This window comes from Cydia pomonella, chromosome 7 (assembly GCF_033807575.1).
Source record: "Cydia pomonella isolate Wapato2018A chromosome 7, ilCydPomo1, whole genome shotgun sequence".
Taxonomy (NCBI): domain Eukaryota; kingdom Metazoa; phylum Arthropoda; class Insecta; order Lepidoptera; family Tortricidae; genus Cydia; species Cydia pomonella.
The window spans coordinates 21,226,312-21,244,496 of record NC_084709.1 but is presented as its reverse complement, the minus strand read 5'-3'; the positions used below and the strand labels follow the sequence as shown (position 1 = coordinate 21,244,496).

General features: G+C 37.3%; 1 protein-coding gene across 1 annotated transcript; it reads left to right on the top strand.

Moving 5' to 3' along the window:
* The first annotated feature begins 975 nt into the window (after positions 1-975).
* LOC133519524 (uncharacterized) lies at positions 976-2,199 on the top strand. Its single transcript, XM_061853530.1, has one exon. The coding sequence runs from the start codon at positions 976-978 to the stop codon at positions 2,197-2,199; it is 1,224 nt and encodes a 407-aa protein (XP_061709514.1).
* Positions 2,200-18,185: the final 15,986 nt, after the last annotated feature.

Below are 18,185 nucleotides of genomic sequence, written 5' to 3'. Positions count from 1 at the left end.
TAAATATCATGAGCATTACATGTGTAGTTTCATTCTTACATTAATCTTCTACCCGTCAGTATCATGTCTATGACATCATTCACAATAAGTCTGAGCGGTAACGAGCCTGTGTTGAATGTAGACTTTCAACCGGCTCTAGAATTGGACAATGATGGTTTTTACGAGTGTGCTCTCGTGTACTTTAAGACTTTCAACACTATTCCTAATGTTGATAAGAGCAATAATATGTTTCACTATGGGGATGATGTAATCGCAATTCCTGAAGGTTCATACGAGCTCTCCAGTATAATACACCTCTTGAACGAGGAAATGACAAAGAGGGCTAAAGGTGATGGTGAAAAATTGGTGGATATCTTTGTAAATAACAATACCTCCAAGTGTATGATATTCTCGCCAAAGTATGATATTCGCTTTGACAAACCAAACAGCATAGGGTCATTGTTTGGTTATTCAGCGAAAAAGCTTAAAGCAAAAACATCACATTGGTCGGATAAAACAATTAATATAATCATTACAAACACTATAAGAATAGAGTGCAATATTGTGGAGGGCTCATTCGTAAACAACAAGCCGTCACATGTTTTACACGAGTTTTCACCTGACGTCCCGCCCGGCTACCAAATTATTGAACAACCTACCAATATTATATATCTACCCGTCAAGAAGAGTAACAATCGCATACAAAACATTGAATTGCGCATTGTAAACGAGCACGGTAATACGGTAAATTTCCGAGGTGAAAGCATTGCACTTCGTTTGCATATTCGTAAAAAGTAAAAAAAAAATGATTATACATAACAATAAAAGCCTTGGTAACAACACCTTCACAACTAGTCGAGATCTTGCTCTCGTCGAGAGAACTACTACAACACGTCGTATTAACGAGAGACAGCGGCAGTCACTACAAAAACAACAACAACCAAGGAAATTGACTAGAGAAAACAGTACATTTTTACAGAGTATCGGTTTCAAAGTATGTCCTCGTCATCTATCTTAAACATTGGTGAGAAGGTGTTATTCGATGAAAGTATAGAAAGTATAGAATTTCACCCATACACTCCGTATAATGACTCTTTCAAAAACAACGATAACATCCACATATGTATCAACCGTCAAGATCTAATTCTACTACCGAGTCAAAGTCAAATATTAGTGGAAGGCACTGTGGAGAAAGGCTGTCTACTGGTCAACAATGGTGCTGCTTTTTTATTTCAAGACATTCGTTATGAATTGAACGGTGTGGAGATTGATCGAGCGAGAAACTGCGGCATCACATCCACCATTAAGGGACTAATCTCATACACCAAGGAAATGGACCATAGTCTTCAGACAGCGGGGTGGGAAGTTGGTGCTAAAAAGATACATGACAAGTTTACATTAACCATACCACTATCTCATTTCTTGGGTTTCGCCGAGGATTACAAGAAGGTAATAATGAATGGGAAACACGAGTTGATATTAAATCGCGCCAGTATAGATGTAAACTGTTTAGATTTAGCACCCGTTGATCCGAATACGGTACCAAAACCGCCGACTCCAAATGGTGAGATTGAAATCACTCGTGTCACATGGAGGATGCCAGTCATAAAAGTATCTGATAAGGAGAAACTGCGCTTAATGTCGTATGTTGAGGGCAGCATACCAGTTCAGATAGCATTCCGCACGTGGGAACTGTATGAATATCCCATACTACCTTCCTCAGAACGTCATATTTGGTGCATCAAGACTAGTACTCAGCTTGAGAAACCTCGCTATCTCATTGTTGGTTTCCAAACGGCACGCAGGAACGACAAGACCAAAGATATGAGTATATTCGACCATTGTAATCTTACCAATTGCAGGGTGTATTTGAATGCACAGTATTATCCATACGATCCTTTTTCGGCTGAATTTAAAACAAACAACTATGCGCTCTTATATGATGCATTTACCAATTTCCAACGATCGTACTACAGCCGTGATCATACCAGCCCTCAAGTAAATTATGCTCATTACAAGACACACTCTCCATTAATAGTCATTGACACGTCCAGACAGTGTGACAGCTTCAACTCGGGAGCTGGTGCTATTGATATTAAATTGGAAATGGAGTTTAAAGAGAATGTACCTGCCAACACCACGGCATACTGTCTCATTATCAATGATTCACTGTTTGAGTACAACGCTCTCACCAGTGCCACACGTAAAATCATTCAGTAGAGCATTGACCACCCTCAATTGTAAACGTGTCTTGGAACTTTGAAAATACGTTTAAAAAATGAATTATTCAAACATTTTTTTACCTTCTTACACACCGTCGATTGATTGTTCCGGTGCTGGTGATGGTTGCTGTGAGCTGAGCAAGAGTGTCTACAATCTCAAACGCTGTCCTGCTGGTGCAAGTGCTCCGATTGCAAATATCCATGTATACTTAAAGTTGCAGTTTATTCAAGCTAAAATCAGATTACATACCTGTGTCAGTTTTAATGGCCATTATGAACTCACCTGTGAAGAATGGAATGCAATGTTTGCGGAAAAAGTTGACGTCATTGGAAACTTCTTTCATAGCCCAATGTGTGTTTCACCAGAGCTGATTCAGTGCGATCGTCTTCGGATGTGTATCTCTCCTGTACCGTTACTTTTACTCAGCTGTGACAATGAACCGGTGACGAACACACACCCCTTGGTGATAAACCACATGGAATGGAGTCATATCGAATGTGTTATGGAGTGTATTAACGCACGTATCGGATACTTGAACAAAATAAAGTCTACCTACGAAAACCGTCTCAACTTCTTCAAGAAACATTTCAAGATATATCACCCCGCTAATGTTCAACATGCACGCAATATTATAGGTAGTTTGTGCAATGTAAACGATATTGTCGACTCTGAAATCAAGTGTTATGCCACCGATATTTTGTGTAATACCTATATTTTCAATTGAAACGGTTAAAGTTTCATGAAAATAAAAATAAAAAACAATAACTAACCTATTTATTATTTATTTTAACATAGAACCCTTATCTTTCTTCCTCCCCTACACCAATGCAATTGTAGGCTGTACAGTAATAACGCGCAGTAATAATTGAATATTACGTCTTTTTTTTCTACTCACAAAGTGGGTTCACCAGAGTATACTTGAAGATATGTAATCATTCACTTGTGTTTGGTCGACGGGAAATCCCCGTTTTCTCTAACCATTCTCAGTCAAGCCCGATGATGCAATAATGACTCACTGTGTCGACACGTGCAAATCATGTGTGGGCGTCGCATGGCGCGTCGCCGGCCAGGCTCCCCTTCCCCGCTTCGCCGCGCACCGCAGACGCCAGCGCATGGCATGATGCAACTCACTTAGTTGCCCGCAGCCCGCCTCACGGCACGACCGTACCGTTGTCTGAGCGAGTGAATTGAAGCATCACCATGGCGTTGTTACATCATTGCAACTTTTGTAACGAAGATGTATTATCAAACTGTTTGATATCTCATTCGGAAAGTGACCGCCACATCCTGCTTTGTGCACAAGAAAAGTCTGCCGACGGTGCTGTTTACATTGTTGACAGTGCCTTCAAGTGCAGAATAATTACATACCGGATTAATGGGAGTGCAGACATTTTGGATCCTAAAATGTATTTGTTGAATATTGGAGAAACGCTTGAAAAGCTGATTACCATTGAACTAAAAACACATAAACATGTAAAAATAAATGTTGAACTCTTTGGTACTTTTGTGAAAACCAATGCTGAAGGTGAAGTGATACGTGATCTAAAGTCATTCAACACAAAAAACGTGGCTCTGCATAAAGACTGTATGGATTTTCCATCGTATTTTGAACAAATATCCTTGTGTATTTCCAAAAAATGTGAAGATTTCGACGAAAGGGACAGCGGTTGGGGTCTCGAGAAGATTGAGTTTCTCAACGTCAACGTTAACAAATATCAACCACTCAAAGGATCTACATATATACCACTGCCACCCGAGGTGCAATCGAAGAATGCATGTGTTAACGTGAAAAATCGTGATAACAAGTGTTTTTATTGGGCCATCATTAGTGCTCTCTATCCAGTTGATAAAAACAGTGATCGTCCCTCATCGTACCCACATTATACAGACATTTTTAACGTGACAGGTATAAAAGATCCGGTTTGTCTCTCGGACATTAAAAAGTTTGAAAAATTAAATAAAATCAGTGTTAATGTATATGGTATTGATACAGATAAGAAAAGGGATGACAGGGGTCTGACTATTGTACCTCTACGTATTTCGAAAATGTCTTGCGAAAATCATGTAAATTTGTTATATTTTGAGAGAGGTGATGTTTCACATTATTGTTGGATTAAAAATTTGTCTCGTTTAGTGAGTTCGCAAATTAGTAAGCATGGAAAAACAACATGGATATGTGATGGGTGTTTACACCCCTTTGCAAATAAAAATAAACTAGATCGACACCGAGCAATTGGTTGTGGGGAGACACTTGTAGAGCTACCTAAGCCTAATAATAAATACTTACGTTTCAAAAATTATAAAAATAAAATGAAAGTGCCATTTGTAATTTATGGTGACTTTGAATCGATTTTAGTTCCGTTAGATAATGAAAAGTCTACTACTACAAGTGCTACTTGTAACACCCATAAACATGTGCCATGTAGTTTTTCCTATTATATTCATTGTGAATATGACAATAATTTATCCAAATTTGTTATCTATCGCGGTGAAGATTGTGTGGAGAAATTTATACAGAGCATTCGTGAAGACGCTGATAGAATCATAAAAATCTTGCAAAAAGTCGTACCACCAAAAAAAAATTACAGCGACAGCAGCGGTGCTAACACATCCTCCAATATATGTCATATTTGCAAGAAAAAAATTGGAGATGATGAAGCTTATGTAATTGATCATTGTCATTTAACGGGTAATATTAGAGGCAAAACACACAATTCATGTAATTTGAATTACCAATTACCAAAGTTTATACCAGTCGTCTTTCACAATTTGAGCGGTTACGATTGTCATCTATTCATTAAGGAATTAGCCAAGATTAAGGGAAAGTTAACCTGCATTCCCATTAACAAGGAAAAATATATTTCATTCGATTTAAGGATTGACGAATACAGTCTAAGGTTTGTCGACTCGTATAAATTCATGTCAAGTAGCTTGGATAAACTAGTTTCAAACCTTTCACAGGACCAATTCAAAATACTACCAAATTTCTTACCACCATCCGATAATTGTTACGAACGTGAGAAATATATGAAGTTACATACGCGTAAGGGAGTTTTCCCTTACGAGTATGTAAGTGACTGGAGGCGGCTTGAGGAAACTGCGCTACCCCCTCAGGCCGCCTTCTATAGCAGCCTCACGGACTTAAATATTTCCGATGAGGATTACCAACATGCAAAAGATGTTTGGGATGCGTTCAATATTACAACTCTGGGTGAATACTGTGACTTATATTTAAAGACAGATGTTCTATTATTGGCTGAAGTGTTTGAAAACTTTAGACAAGTGTGTATAGGTGCGTATGAATTAGATCCGTGTCAATATGTCACTGCACCCGGTTTGAGTTGGGACGCCATGTTGAAACATACCGAAGTATGCCTAGAATTGTTTACGGACTATGAAATGATTCAATTTATAAAGAAAGGTATAAGAGGTGGTGTCTGTCAAGCGTCAAACCGCTATGCTAAGGCCAATAATATATTCATGCATGATTATGACGTGAATCAGGACAGCAGTTTTATCATCTATTTGGATATAAATAATCTTTACGGTGATGCCATGCGACGCCCGCTTCCAATCGATAACTTTAGGTGGATGAGTGAAGACGAGGTTAAACTGTTTGATATATCAACACAACGGATAGACTCTGATGTTGGATATATATTGGAAGTAGATTTGGAGTATCCACATAGCTTACATGACTTGCATAATGATTACCCTTTCTGTGCTGAAACCAAACTACCAATTGAGGGTAAAATTAAAAAGTTATTGCTAACGTTCGATAACAAAACCAATTATGTTGTGCACTATGCTAACCTCAAACTATATATTAAAAAAGGGTTAATTTGTAAGAAAATTCATAGAATTCTCACTTTCAATCAATCATCTTGGCTAAAATCATATATTGACTTAAATTCGCAAATGAGAGTCCAAGCTAAAAACAGTTTTGAAAAAGATTTCTTTAAACTCATGAATAACTCCATATTCGGGAAAACTATTGAAAATGTCGAGAAAAGGGTTGATGTCAAGTTGTGTAAACAGTGGGATACTTTGCACAGCGAACATAAGCAACGAACAAAACCTACATATGGTCTCGATCGTTACATTTCCAGACCAAATTTCCACAGTGCCTCTATTTTCTCTGAAGAACTGGTAGCTGTGCAAATGAACAAAACCATAATTGTATACGACAAACCTATTTATGTAGGTTTTAGTGTATTAGATTTGAGTAAACAAATCATGTACAACTTCCACTATGATTACATGTTAAATAAATACGGTGATAATGTAAGCCTTTTATACACGGACACCGACTCTTTTGTTTATCATATCAAAACAGATAACTTTTACGAAGACATTAAACCTGACTTGCAAAGCAGATTTGACACTTCAGATTTGCCTCAAAACAACGTATATAATTTACCACAAGTCAATAAAAAGGTTGTGGGCATGATGAAGGACGAAAACAATGGAAGAATAATACGAGAATTTGTTGGGTTAAGGGCAAAAATGTATGCGTATATATTAGACTCGGATGACAATAACGAAATTAAATGTATAAAAAAAAACAAAGGTGTTAACGCCGCTGCTGTACGTAGGTTAAATTTTAATAAATACTATACCTGTTTAGACTTGAGTAAAACTCTCTATGATAACATGTATAATTTGATTAGTGATAAGCACAATATGTACACTCAAATTAGAAGAAAGAAAATTCTCTGTGGTAAAGATGAAAAGAGATTCATTTTGAACAATGGTAATAAAACCCTTGCATGGGGACATTGTAAAATAGCTAAATTATTGGTAAATAAATAATTACTCATTCACTTTTAAACTTTTTTTTTATTTCAGTATACCTATCTATCTACACACCTGCGCATACATGATCATTTCTCCACATTATTGTTCAACGAGCTATAGGAAATTTCCCATTCCCAATTCAAAAAGCAGTGTATAGGTTTTTAAAGTGTTGGCAATGCGCGTGTAACAATTCTAAAGTTGCAGGCATCCATAGGCTACGGTGACAGTTTATCATCAGGCGGACAGTATTTGCCACCGACGTGGTATAAATAAGTTCACCAGTACCAGGAATCGGAATTAGGTCAGCTAAAAAATACCTATTACATAATATAGAGTGGTTACAACCGGATATAAAAATGTATTTTTCTTGAATACCTGGATATTCGATATTTATTTATTATTCACATACAGATATACTCGACTTTGCTAGTTAACGACATACTTAGGTTTAGAAACTCCCTTTTCTAAAAAGTGTGATGTAAATGTTACCAGATGTAACTAGAAATAGTTACAACTTTTAGATTAACATGAAACATCCCGTAATGTAAGTAAAAACATGTATGTTTAACATTACGACTAGTACCTGGATAAATATCGAATACCCAGGTATTCAAGAAAATATACATTTTTCTATCCGGTTTTAACCACTCTATATTATGTGCTCTTGCAAATATGCCCGTATGCATATTTTAAAACAAACTTATTGGGCAGTTGGAAAAGTACAAAGTCCATATATTTGTTGACCACAAGCTCCAAAACCAACCGCACCTGGAGCAAGCCGATGCCATCGACCTGGACCTTGACGCGTACACGTGCTCTGTGGCGTCAGATACATACAAAGTAGCGCCAATATATAAACATATAAATATATATATGCATATTTTAAATCTAACTTATTCTCTCTCTTATCTCGATCGACCTCGACGCCCACGTAGGAATTTGCAGGTGGCCGTCGGCGCCACGGTGGCGGCTGATGCAACACGTCGGGAGATAAATACCTAAATTGAGCCAGTAACGAGAAATCAGGACCAGTTTCACCGTGACGGGGTGGCCTAGGGGTTCATGACGTTAACTGGCTAAAGACGCCCCGGTTAGCTAAAGACGCTGGTTCGAATCCGACCTTCGCCACTGGAGGCCACCTCGTCACTTTTTGTTTGTCGTACACGTACAAAGTGGTGCCATCTATTTTAGCGAAGTTTTCCCTCGGGAGATAAATACCTTAAACATAGAAAGTAGCGCCAACTGGCGAGGATATATGCACAACTACCAAGGGGCGCAGGGCCAGGGGCAGCGGCGGGGAGGGGGCGGGGGGAGGGCGGGGAGGCGGCGGGAAGGGGGGCTAGTGGCGCCCTCTAACGGATCTTTGCCGAACTACCAAGTGGCGCAGGGGGGAGGGGAGGGGGGGGGGGGGGAGAGGGGGGAGGGGGAGGGGGGGGGAGGGGGGAGGGGGAGAGGGGGTTGAGGGGGAGGGGGAGGGGGGTGGGGGGGGGTGAGGGGGGGGGGTGAGGGGGGGGGGAGGGAGATAAATACCTAAAGTGAGCTGGAATCGGCATATCCTCCCTACTTGTATGCAATTAAAGCTGCATGAGGCCATGCGCTTGGCGAGGAACAAAACTCTATGGAGGAACCTGGTCTTCAACAGAAGGACATGATGTCACGATCATCAGTATTGAGGGAGCGACTGAAGAAGAAGAAGTCCATTAAGAGATCACTTCGACACAGATCCTTCCCTTTAGTAAAATTAAATATGAACCGGATTCTCGTGATCGGATTCAGATAATCGAAAAGGCCCTGGCAACCTTAGAGGTTTTCTGCCGTAGCCCGTAGCCTAACCTAACCACTTCTCACTTTTTTTCGCTTAAAAATCGTGAGGACGCTCATGCCATTAAAGGTTAGATTTTTCAAATTCGCGCGTCATTGTGAATGACACGATCTATAATGTTCTAATAATAACAAAATACCATAAATATAAAATCTCTGTCGCCTTTAACTTGTGCCTTTTTCCACCAAGGCAAAGAAGACGAGTTTGAAAATGTATTCAACAGCGTGACAATCGCCGACAGCTGTGTCGTCTCGACATGGCGGCGGAACGCGACAAGCTGTGAAGAGATGCGACACGATGCGACTCAGAAAGGTAACGCCAGCAGCATGCATGCAGTTTTCCGAAACGTTGTCTTATATTAAACATCTCGTGTATTCATTGTATTCAAAATTCAAATTCAAAATTCAAAAATTTATTCTGCAAGTAGGCCTCAAGGGCTCTTTTACAAGTCAATACAACATTTATAGTAACATCATATAGTGACATGAAAAATACATAACAACATTTATAAATACAACAGCCAATACCTGGGTAAACATTACATTATAATAATCTTAAAATAAATAATTAATACAATACAATAGAGATGTATAGTCTCTATGGTTAAAAACACATTAAATCTGGAGATGTAAAAGGTCCCCAATGTCAGAGTACTAATACTAATAAAATTTGGAGGTGTAAAGTCTCTCCAAGTGTCAAAATAAAATTTATACTAAATAAATAAACCGCGTCTGTAATTGAGAATAACCAAAACAAGAATCATTCGTAAAATCCATCGAAGTAATATCCCAATAACAGATATTCGTTCAAATTCAGAGAGCAATTTGCTTGATTTTTCCCTTATGAGACAGTTTTTCCTGCCTTTACACAACAAAGCTGGGTTTTTGAACAAAAAGGGTTCATTTCTTTTGAACATTTGAGTCGCTTAAGACTTTTTGTGGGAGAAAAGAATAAAGGTTTTTACAAGCCGCGACACCGACTGCGTTTTAATCCGGCCCAGAGACGTGACGTTTGTATCATTATCGTAAAAAGGGATGTAATTTTGTAAATACAAACCTCCTTTGTACAATAAAATGAACAAAGGCTTATAAGGCTTGTGTAATGGCTTGACTTTTTACGTATTTTCGTACGATCACAGGAAAGTTCATCAGTCAGTAGATTGGTTCGTAACTGGTTCATAATAATCGTAACAAAATTAATATCAATAATTTTTAAGAAAAAAAAAAACCGACTTCAATGAGGGAGACCGGTGAAAGAAAGATTATTATATTATATAAAAAAATGTCTTGAAAATCTAATTTACTTAATAAACACAGCGAAGAGGACAAATCGCCAATCGTGAACTATGCGTCGTTGAAAAGTTCTATTCTGATCATCATCAGCAGTCCCACTTCATCAAATGTCCCTTTTTTAAATGTAAATGCTTGATTTGTACAAGAAAATACAAATATCACTATGTGTATGCCTTTAAAATTTGAGGAGTTTCTTCGATTCCTCATAGATTCAACCATCAGATCTCGAGCTTGACAAAAATGTATCTTGAAAACCTAATTTGCTTAACAAACACAAGTCGCCAAGCGGGAACTATGCGCCGTTGAAGAGTTCCATTCTGAGCAGCATCAGCAGTTCCACTTCACTAAATGTCATTTTTTAAATGTAAATGCTTGATTTGGTGATGAAAATATAAAAATCACTATATGTATGCCTTTCATATTTGAAGAGTTCCCTCGATTCGTCATGGTTAACATCATCAGAACTGAGTTTTGACAAAAACGGGACTAATCTGTATATATATAGAATCAATCAAAAAAATAATTTTCGAAATCAGTCCAGAAATTACGGAGTTATGAAGTCACAAACATTAAAAAAAATAAACAAAAAAAAACATCCTCCTCCTCCTCCTCCTTTTGAAATCTTGAAGCCGGTTAAAAATCGAATTGAATTCTTTATCGTATTCTCAATGAATCCCAAGTTTAAACTGATTTTCCATAGACATGGTGGTAATTATGCATGTTGCTGTATAAAATTTTCAATTACTTGTTTTCAAAAATGACTTGTATATTGACGGAGGTAGGAACAATGTCAAATGGATACATATACATTGTTTGCTAAATTATTTGATGTGGAAAAATAAAAGCCGTCTGTTTTTTATAAATCCTTTGAAAGTGTGTTCATTAAAGCCTAAAATAACTACCCTTTTATTATGCGGTCGTATCAAAAATACACACTGTATAACGTTGTTATAGTTCGTAACACAAATTGCCTTACAAGACATATCGTGGAGCAAGTTTGGCTCAGGCAGGTTCCTCGGGGACAACCTCTATATCCTGATTAACTACGATCCCTGAAGACGTCGAAATCTCCTTATTATAACGAGGACAAGTTATGCCGCAATCTGAATGCAATAAACATTCAGAGCGCACGTGCCGGCGACGAGTCGAGCTGTGATCAAGGAGATAAAGCTAGATATTGAAATGCGGGAAATACCTAGGCATAGGTACCTACTTAAAAATACGATCTAGCATTATTTTTGAGTATGGGAGATGATTTCTCAGATAGAAAACTCGACCTAGAAAACCTCTTGGGAGAAAAATTATCATACAGTTAATGTTAATCTCATCTATGGTTTCAAGCTAAATGCTTCTTACAGTACATATAGTGCAACATTCCCGCACTAGTGCGGGAACAAGCACTTTCCATGCCTATGTCGAAAATTTAAAGAGCCATACAAACATTTACCGCTAGAACAAAGTTCAGACAAGCTTCCTTTTTTAACTCGGCGAGGACTTATTTTAGGATTTAAAAAAAAACAACTTTTAAGTAGTTTTAATATTTTTTTTTATACTACGTCGGTGGCAAACAAGCATACGGCCCGCCTGATGGTAAGCAGTTTCCGTAGCCTATGTACGCCTGCAACTACAGAGGAGTTACATGCGCGTTGCCGACCCAAACCCCCCCTCCCCTCGTTGAGCTAACTTCTTTTGGTATCAATGTAAAGTATACATAGTCGTCTATATACTTATCCCAAAAACTTTAGAGATGTACGTTTTGAAATATAACAATTTGAAAGAAAATATTTAAAATGTCTCTATTCACCCCGTGATCTCTGGTGACCCCGTTTTACGGTAATAAAGGAAAATGGGAAAAACACATGTTTAATTAGAGTTACGCCCTTGCTTAATACAAAATTAATTTAGGCCGTTACAAATTAGCTACACGTATTTAATTATTTAAAACTCTGTTAAGTATTGTTTAGAACACAAACATTAAATCTGCTCATAATGTTCTTTGTACTTCTATCCGCAGCGAAAAAGCCCTTACACGCTAAATCCCGTTGTTGAAACAAACAATTAAACACGGAATATATTTTAGAAATACGTGCAAAATGCTTGGATTTAGGTCAGATGTAAAATGAATTGCCAAGTCGGCGTTCCGCGGCTGACGCCTGAATGGTTGTTAATGAATGAACCATGTTTTACGTTCTATAGGAAGTTTTTCGACCTAAGCTGAAATGGTTTCGTTTGATTCAATAGCTGCAATAACGAATTGGTTTGAAACGTTTTTGGCTTGCTTTCATACCTAGCACACATATTTTATTTAACTCGCGATGTTTTGTGTTTTTGTTTTCGACGGATCGCTCGAGGAAAATCCAAGTTTGCAAATCCGAGAAAGAGTAACCGTAGAAAGCCGAAAAGAAGAGCTCAGAGCGTTTAAGATCTATATAAATTCCAAGGTACGAAGCACTCAGGTAGATATCATGTTTCTAATAGCAAAAGTATTTGCTATTAAGATAAGAACTGCCCGCGAAGTCAACATGTCAATCGTTAACGGTCCGTAGTCACTATGTATCACTCTTCCACATACGTGCGACAATGCATGACAGTTGCGTTTCGTTCACTACACAACGATTACGATTGGCAAGTTGGCTACGTGGCCTGATTCTTTGAAAATTTTGCACACCATTTTTCCAGATTTTCGCTACAAAAGTAAATTTTGAATTTTAACTTTAAAATACTCCACACCTCACGGCTCACACACTGAATGTACGAGCGAAGTGACTGGCCACACTTTTACAAGAAGCCACTCTGTAAAGTTTCTGACGCTGGATCCGAACGGGTGTCGCCAGAGAGTCGTTTGAATAAAGTTAGCTCACTGATTTATGCGAAAACTTTTCGGAATACCCCGTCCGCGGAATGTGTCCTTGTATTGTCTATCTTGAGGTTTATCCGCTAGTTTTTACACTTTAATCCCATTAACCCATAGTGGATATAAATAACATTTAAATTTATAAGGTACGGTGAGATTTCATACGAGACAAGTGTTGGCATTAAAATAAAGATTAACTAAAAGCCGGTTCCACCAATCCTTCTGTTACCGGAGGATCTTACAACATAACAGTCGTAAAGTGGAAGGCATGGAAAGATTGATAGGCTTGTATGGAAGACATCTATCTCAATATTTACCATAAAATCACGTCGATGTGCTTAGTGTAAATTGCCCTAATTAATCACAATTTATGATCACAATGTAAAGATGTAGGTCTGATTTTCCTGAAAGGAAGTGTCAGTAAGGGCATTATTTTTTAAATTCTAAACTAGGTATACGTTCGTTAGGTACAGGGCGGCTACCGGGAAAATCGTAATTCGTCAATTGCGGGCATTTTCTCTGTCACTATAATTACGTCTTAGTGAGAGTAAAAGAGAAAGATCCCCGCAATTTGCGAATTTCGGTTTTCGCGGTAGGCCCCCAGAGTTAAAGTATAGTATTAGTAGTCTACTGGTCAATGAAGGACTGATACCTCGTAAATAGATCTGGACAAGGTTCATTCTGGACATTTTTCTGTTAACTCTACGGAGTGCCATTAGAATATGCGGCAGGGAAAGCGGAGGTCAACGTCTTACAAAATATTCAGGTAATGTCTCTGACTTTGAAAAGTTTGGATTTAAATGCGAGGCACGTTCTTACTTTGTAAATGGTTTTGTTTTTTTTTTATCTACCACATTGATACAACTAAATAGTGAATTGTGCGTTTCTGTTTCTGGAACCCTCTCCGGGAAATCATATCAAAACATTACGACTTGAATGTAAACGGAATGTAGATCTAGATTCGATTGATAGCGCTTAGCAAGCTTTTATTATTAACTTTTTTCTGTACATTTTGATCAATTGGACCCTCATAAATAAGAGCCTTCAAAAGCCGCTAAGCGAACGGTCTTTCAAATCCAAATAAACAGGGCTCCATCGAATTCTCATCCCGTCCGCACACATGATTTATCCGAGGAGTGGGATCAAGACGGGCTGTAATTTATCGTTGGAACGACCGTGGATAAGTATTCCTATTGCTTTCATACCTTTAGGAATCTAGTTCTAGAGCCGACCAGTGTAACCTTAAAATCTGTAACAATGGATGAGCCCGAAGAGTGCATATACTGGCTAGAAGGACCTTAAGACTCGCCCATACTAAGTGTGCGATATGAATAGCACAGCCGTTAATTTTGGAGACGAGGCGAGATAACGCAGTCGACACCTCTGATATAAACATACACGAGGATCTTTTCTTTAATTTATTGCGAGGTTTGGGATATCTATATCCCATTGTTACAATAAAGAAGCCCTTTGCCCAGCAGTGGGACACAATAGGCTCGTAATAATTTAATAAAATTTGGTGGATAGAAGTAAACACCCCTATGATGAGACTGGCACCAGTAATGGGATGGTCATTTTTAAACGCTGGCAACATTTTACCATAAACAAGAACCAAAGAGCTGCTTAAGTTAATTTTTCATTGATAGTTGTTAGTTTGAAAATTAATGGCGCTATACATCCCATGACTGGAGAAGAAAAACATAGTTTTAATTTGTTAATAATATTGAAACAAATTACAGCATCTTTTATTTAAATACATAGAAAACATAAAGGATGAATAGGACATTCAACATTCAACATTTAACGCATAAAGCGTTAGAAATTTTACAGGTGTCGGTGAAATATCAAAAATACTCCAAATTTTCTCTTAAATGTCCCATTATTGGTGCCGTTAACATAGAGTTCCTTGTTCTGTACAAGATAAGTGCAATTTCATCGTACGTCTTACAATTTCTTCACTGAGTTACGAAAACGTATGGCAATTTCGAAACTCAATTTGAATGTACATACATTTTTCTTATCCTTATATAAATTTTGATTTCGTGTCTATTTCGATCAGATTGAAAAGACCTTCTCTGAGAAGATCTTCAAAGCCACTATTTTTTATCAAAATCTGTGAAAAAAATGGCCCTTTTAACCGTTAGACGCATTGAGTATACTAAAACACCAAAGTGTTCTTCAAAAACAAACAATTTCTACTCGAGAACAGGTAAAAGTAAAGCTCATCCCTCTCAGCCCGAAAGTAAAAGTAAAATGTATGAGCTCTCAGAATTAATAACGCATGAAAAGCAACTCTTTGCCGAAAGAGATTACGCGCAGTTTGCACAAGTTTGCGAGAATAAACCGCCGCGTTGTGACATGTATATGTTTCCTTTCTTTGAGATACTTTTTAAGATAACTTTTCATATAAATCAGTGGGCATTTCAAAGTTTAGCGAGCGCACCTGTCCAAGTGGATTAGCACTTATAAGTCTTCGTGTAAATTGAGGAAAATAACTTTGGACGGTATTTGCACCCGCGTACAGCTTTGGGTCTCTCAAACCAATCTAAAATGTTTTCGTTTATTTTAAAGCAGTAGTGATGAATTAATAGGGACCGGTGACAGCACGGTCTAGTTTAACAGTCAAATACAAAATGTGTAGTAAGTAATATAAAGGTAAAAATTAACTAAGTAGATTATTGGATAAAAAGCTATGGACTAAATACTGGATGCCTGCCTAGTAAAATGGTAAAGAATTCTTATATTAAGAGGTATTATGTTATTTAGAGGTATTGGTCCCGGGTTCAAATCCTGGTAAGGGCATTTATTCGTGTGATGAGCATGGATATTTGTTCCTAAGTCATGGATGTTTTCTATGTATTTAAGTATTTTATTAAATATTTATATGTTATACATATCGTTGTCTAAGTACCCTCAACACAAGCCTTATTGAGCTTACTGTGGGACTTATATATACACATAAATATTTATTTATGTAATGTATATATGTGTCTTTATGTATTTAAGTAGTTTATAATTAATTTATGTGTATTAGGACTCTAATTCTTTCAATGACAATTTCTTTTAGTTTTAAACGCACCGCCTACAATATTTTCTGCTTTGCCCTAAGGTTGACTGGTAAAGAATGCCTCATGGCATTAAGTTCGCCTTTTGTACATTAAGTTTTTCTTTTGTGCAATAAAGTTTTAAATAAATAAATAAAAATGAGCCAAAAATATGTATACACCACCTTAATATAATGGGCAATAAAGTCGTGTATACATATTATTGGTACTTTTTTGCATCCAAATTTTCAGACGACCATACAACCGTGTTACAGAGGTGTTATGTAAATTCATGTGTAAGTTCAACGGTCACCCAATTTGGGTATACAATATTCACTTAAAACTAACTTAAAAGTAAGAAACACATTACTATTAAACACATATCATATCATATCAATCTATACAGAATACAGAGAGTATACGGTATCATGAAGAATATAATTCAAAGAAATCCTTTAGAGAATAATATTCATTCTTAATAAGCCATTATTTAAACTACGCATAAATTCTACGTCATCTATCTTTGTATCTGTTACCCATGAATTTGCAATTTCAGTTGTCTACAGTTTCTAATCGGGCACATGTTTGTTCCCATCGTCGGAGACGGCGCTCAGATTAAACGGCGGCGGCGTGAATGCGGCGTTTTCAATTTCCACCTAGTAGAATTCAAAGAAATCTCCGGTCTAAAAATCCTCGAGAAATGTGGCTGAAGCATTTGTGTGCATTTCTAAAGTAAATTTGAACAGAATGAAGATGGCATTAAAGTAACAGATTTTAAATTACTATTCTGCCACCAGTATTTAAGTGATTAGTGATTAATCGAATTCAAACTGTCGTGAGACGTACTAACATTAGCTATTTTTTTAAACTCACGTGTTTTTAGTCACTTACGTGACATATTAGGCATCTAAGAGCCTATTTTCAAGCACTAACAATGTAACAATGACTTAAAACACGTGAGATAAAGCGTAAAATTATCTTAACGCATTTACTGCCAGCAACCCGCCAGGCGGGCGCTCAGTCTGTAGTCGCTTTTCGCTACATACGCATTTTCCCATGTTATCGGCTACGCTCGTAGCGCGTAGCACGCGCTGGCACTGAATGTGTTAAGATTAGTGATTAGGTAGGTACTTACTGATACTATTATTATTGTATTAGTTTCATAATTACAATACACACTGGATATACCGCGTTTATTTTTGATATAACCGCAAACTTAAAGGAGACGTAGGTTTTAGTGATATTAAACGATTCTTAAAGACAATTTTAATTCATTCTTAACCACAGCAAAATTTTCGAGCGGCAGTGTATTTCGTACATCGTGATCACTTGTGACAGGTGTGATGTCGCGTCATTAACGCAACGTTTTTATTTAAAACAAAGTAGTGATACATTGCTCGCTGAATGATAATAATAATAATAATAAAATTCTTTATTGCACACTACATAAAAAACAGATACAGAAATTGATTACATATACACATTGGTAGGTAACAACAGGCGGACTTATCGCTAAACAGCGATCTCTTCCAGACAACCTTCAGATAGTGAGATGGCGAACGAAGTTAACGGGAATGATTTTATATGGAAAAATAAAAGTCGTTAATTTTTTATAAAACCTATGATAGTGTGTGCGATAAAGCTTAAACGAACTACCCTTTGATTACGTGGTCGTATCAAAAATACACGCTGTAGGTAGTTTTGACAGTAAAATCAATTTTGCCACTCGCAAAGTCACAAACTGTAGTTACCTAACACTTATAGTATGTGTTTTCTTTAATTTGCCGCTTTTGAGCCACAAGATTCCAGAGGGTAATTATTTCAAGCCCTCTCACCCAGCTCGAAACACGACGAGTACGAAAATGGTGAAGAGAGTATTGTTTACAAGTTTTGACGAGTATCATCACCTTTATTTCACACCCTCCTCTTGTTACTGAAGTTAGGGTGACCAGATAGATGTCACTAAATTTAATTTCTTGTCCTGTTATTTTTTTAGCAAAAAAAAGTTTATTCACGAATCATATATACAACTAATTACATTTATTTTTCTGCCAAATTACACATTACTTTGTTGGCAGAGGACGCTCCTATAAGTTTACGTGCGGTACTTTTTTAACTGTTTATTTGCTTATGTATAATTAAAAACAACTACAATACCAAAACTTATAATGAAC

Bases quoted from the DNA above. Each gene is read 5' to 3' on its own strand.
- LOC133519524 (XM_061853530.1), top strand. From the start codon at position 976: ATGTCCTCGTCATCTATCTTAAACATTGGTGAGAAGGTGTTATTCGAT.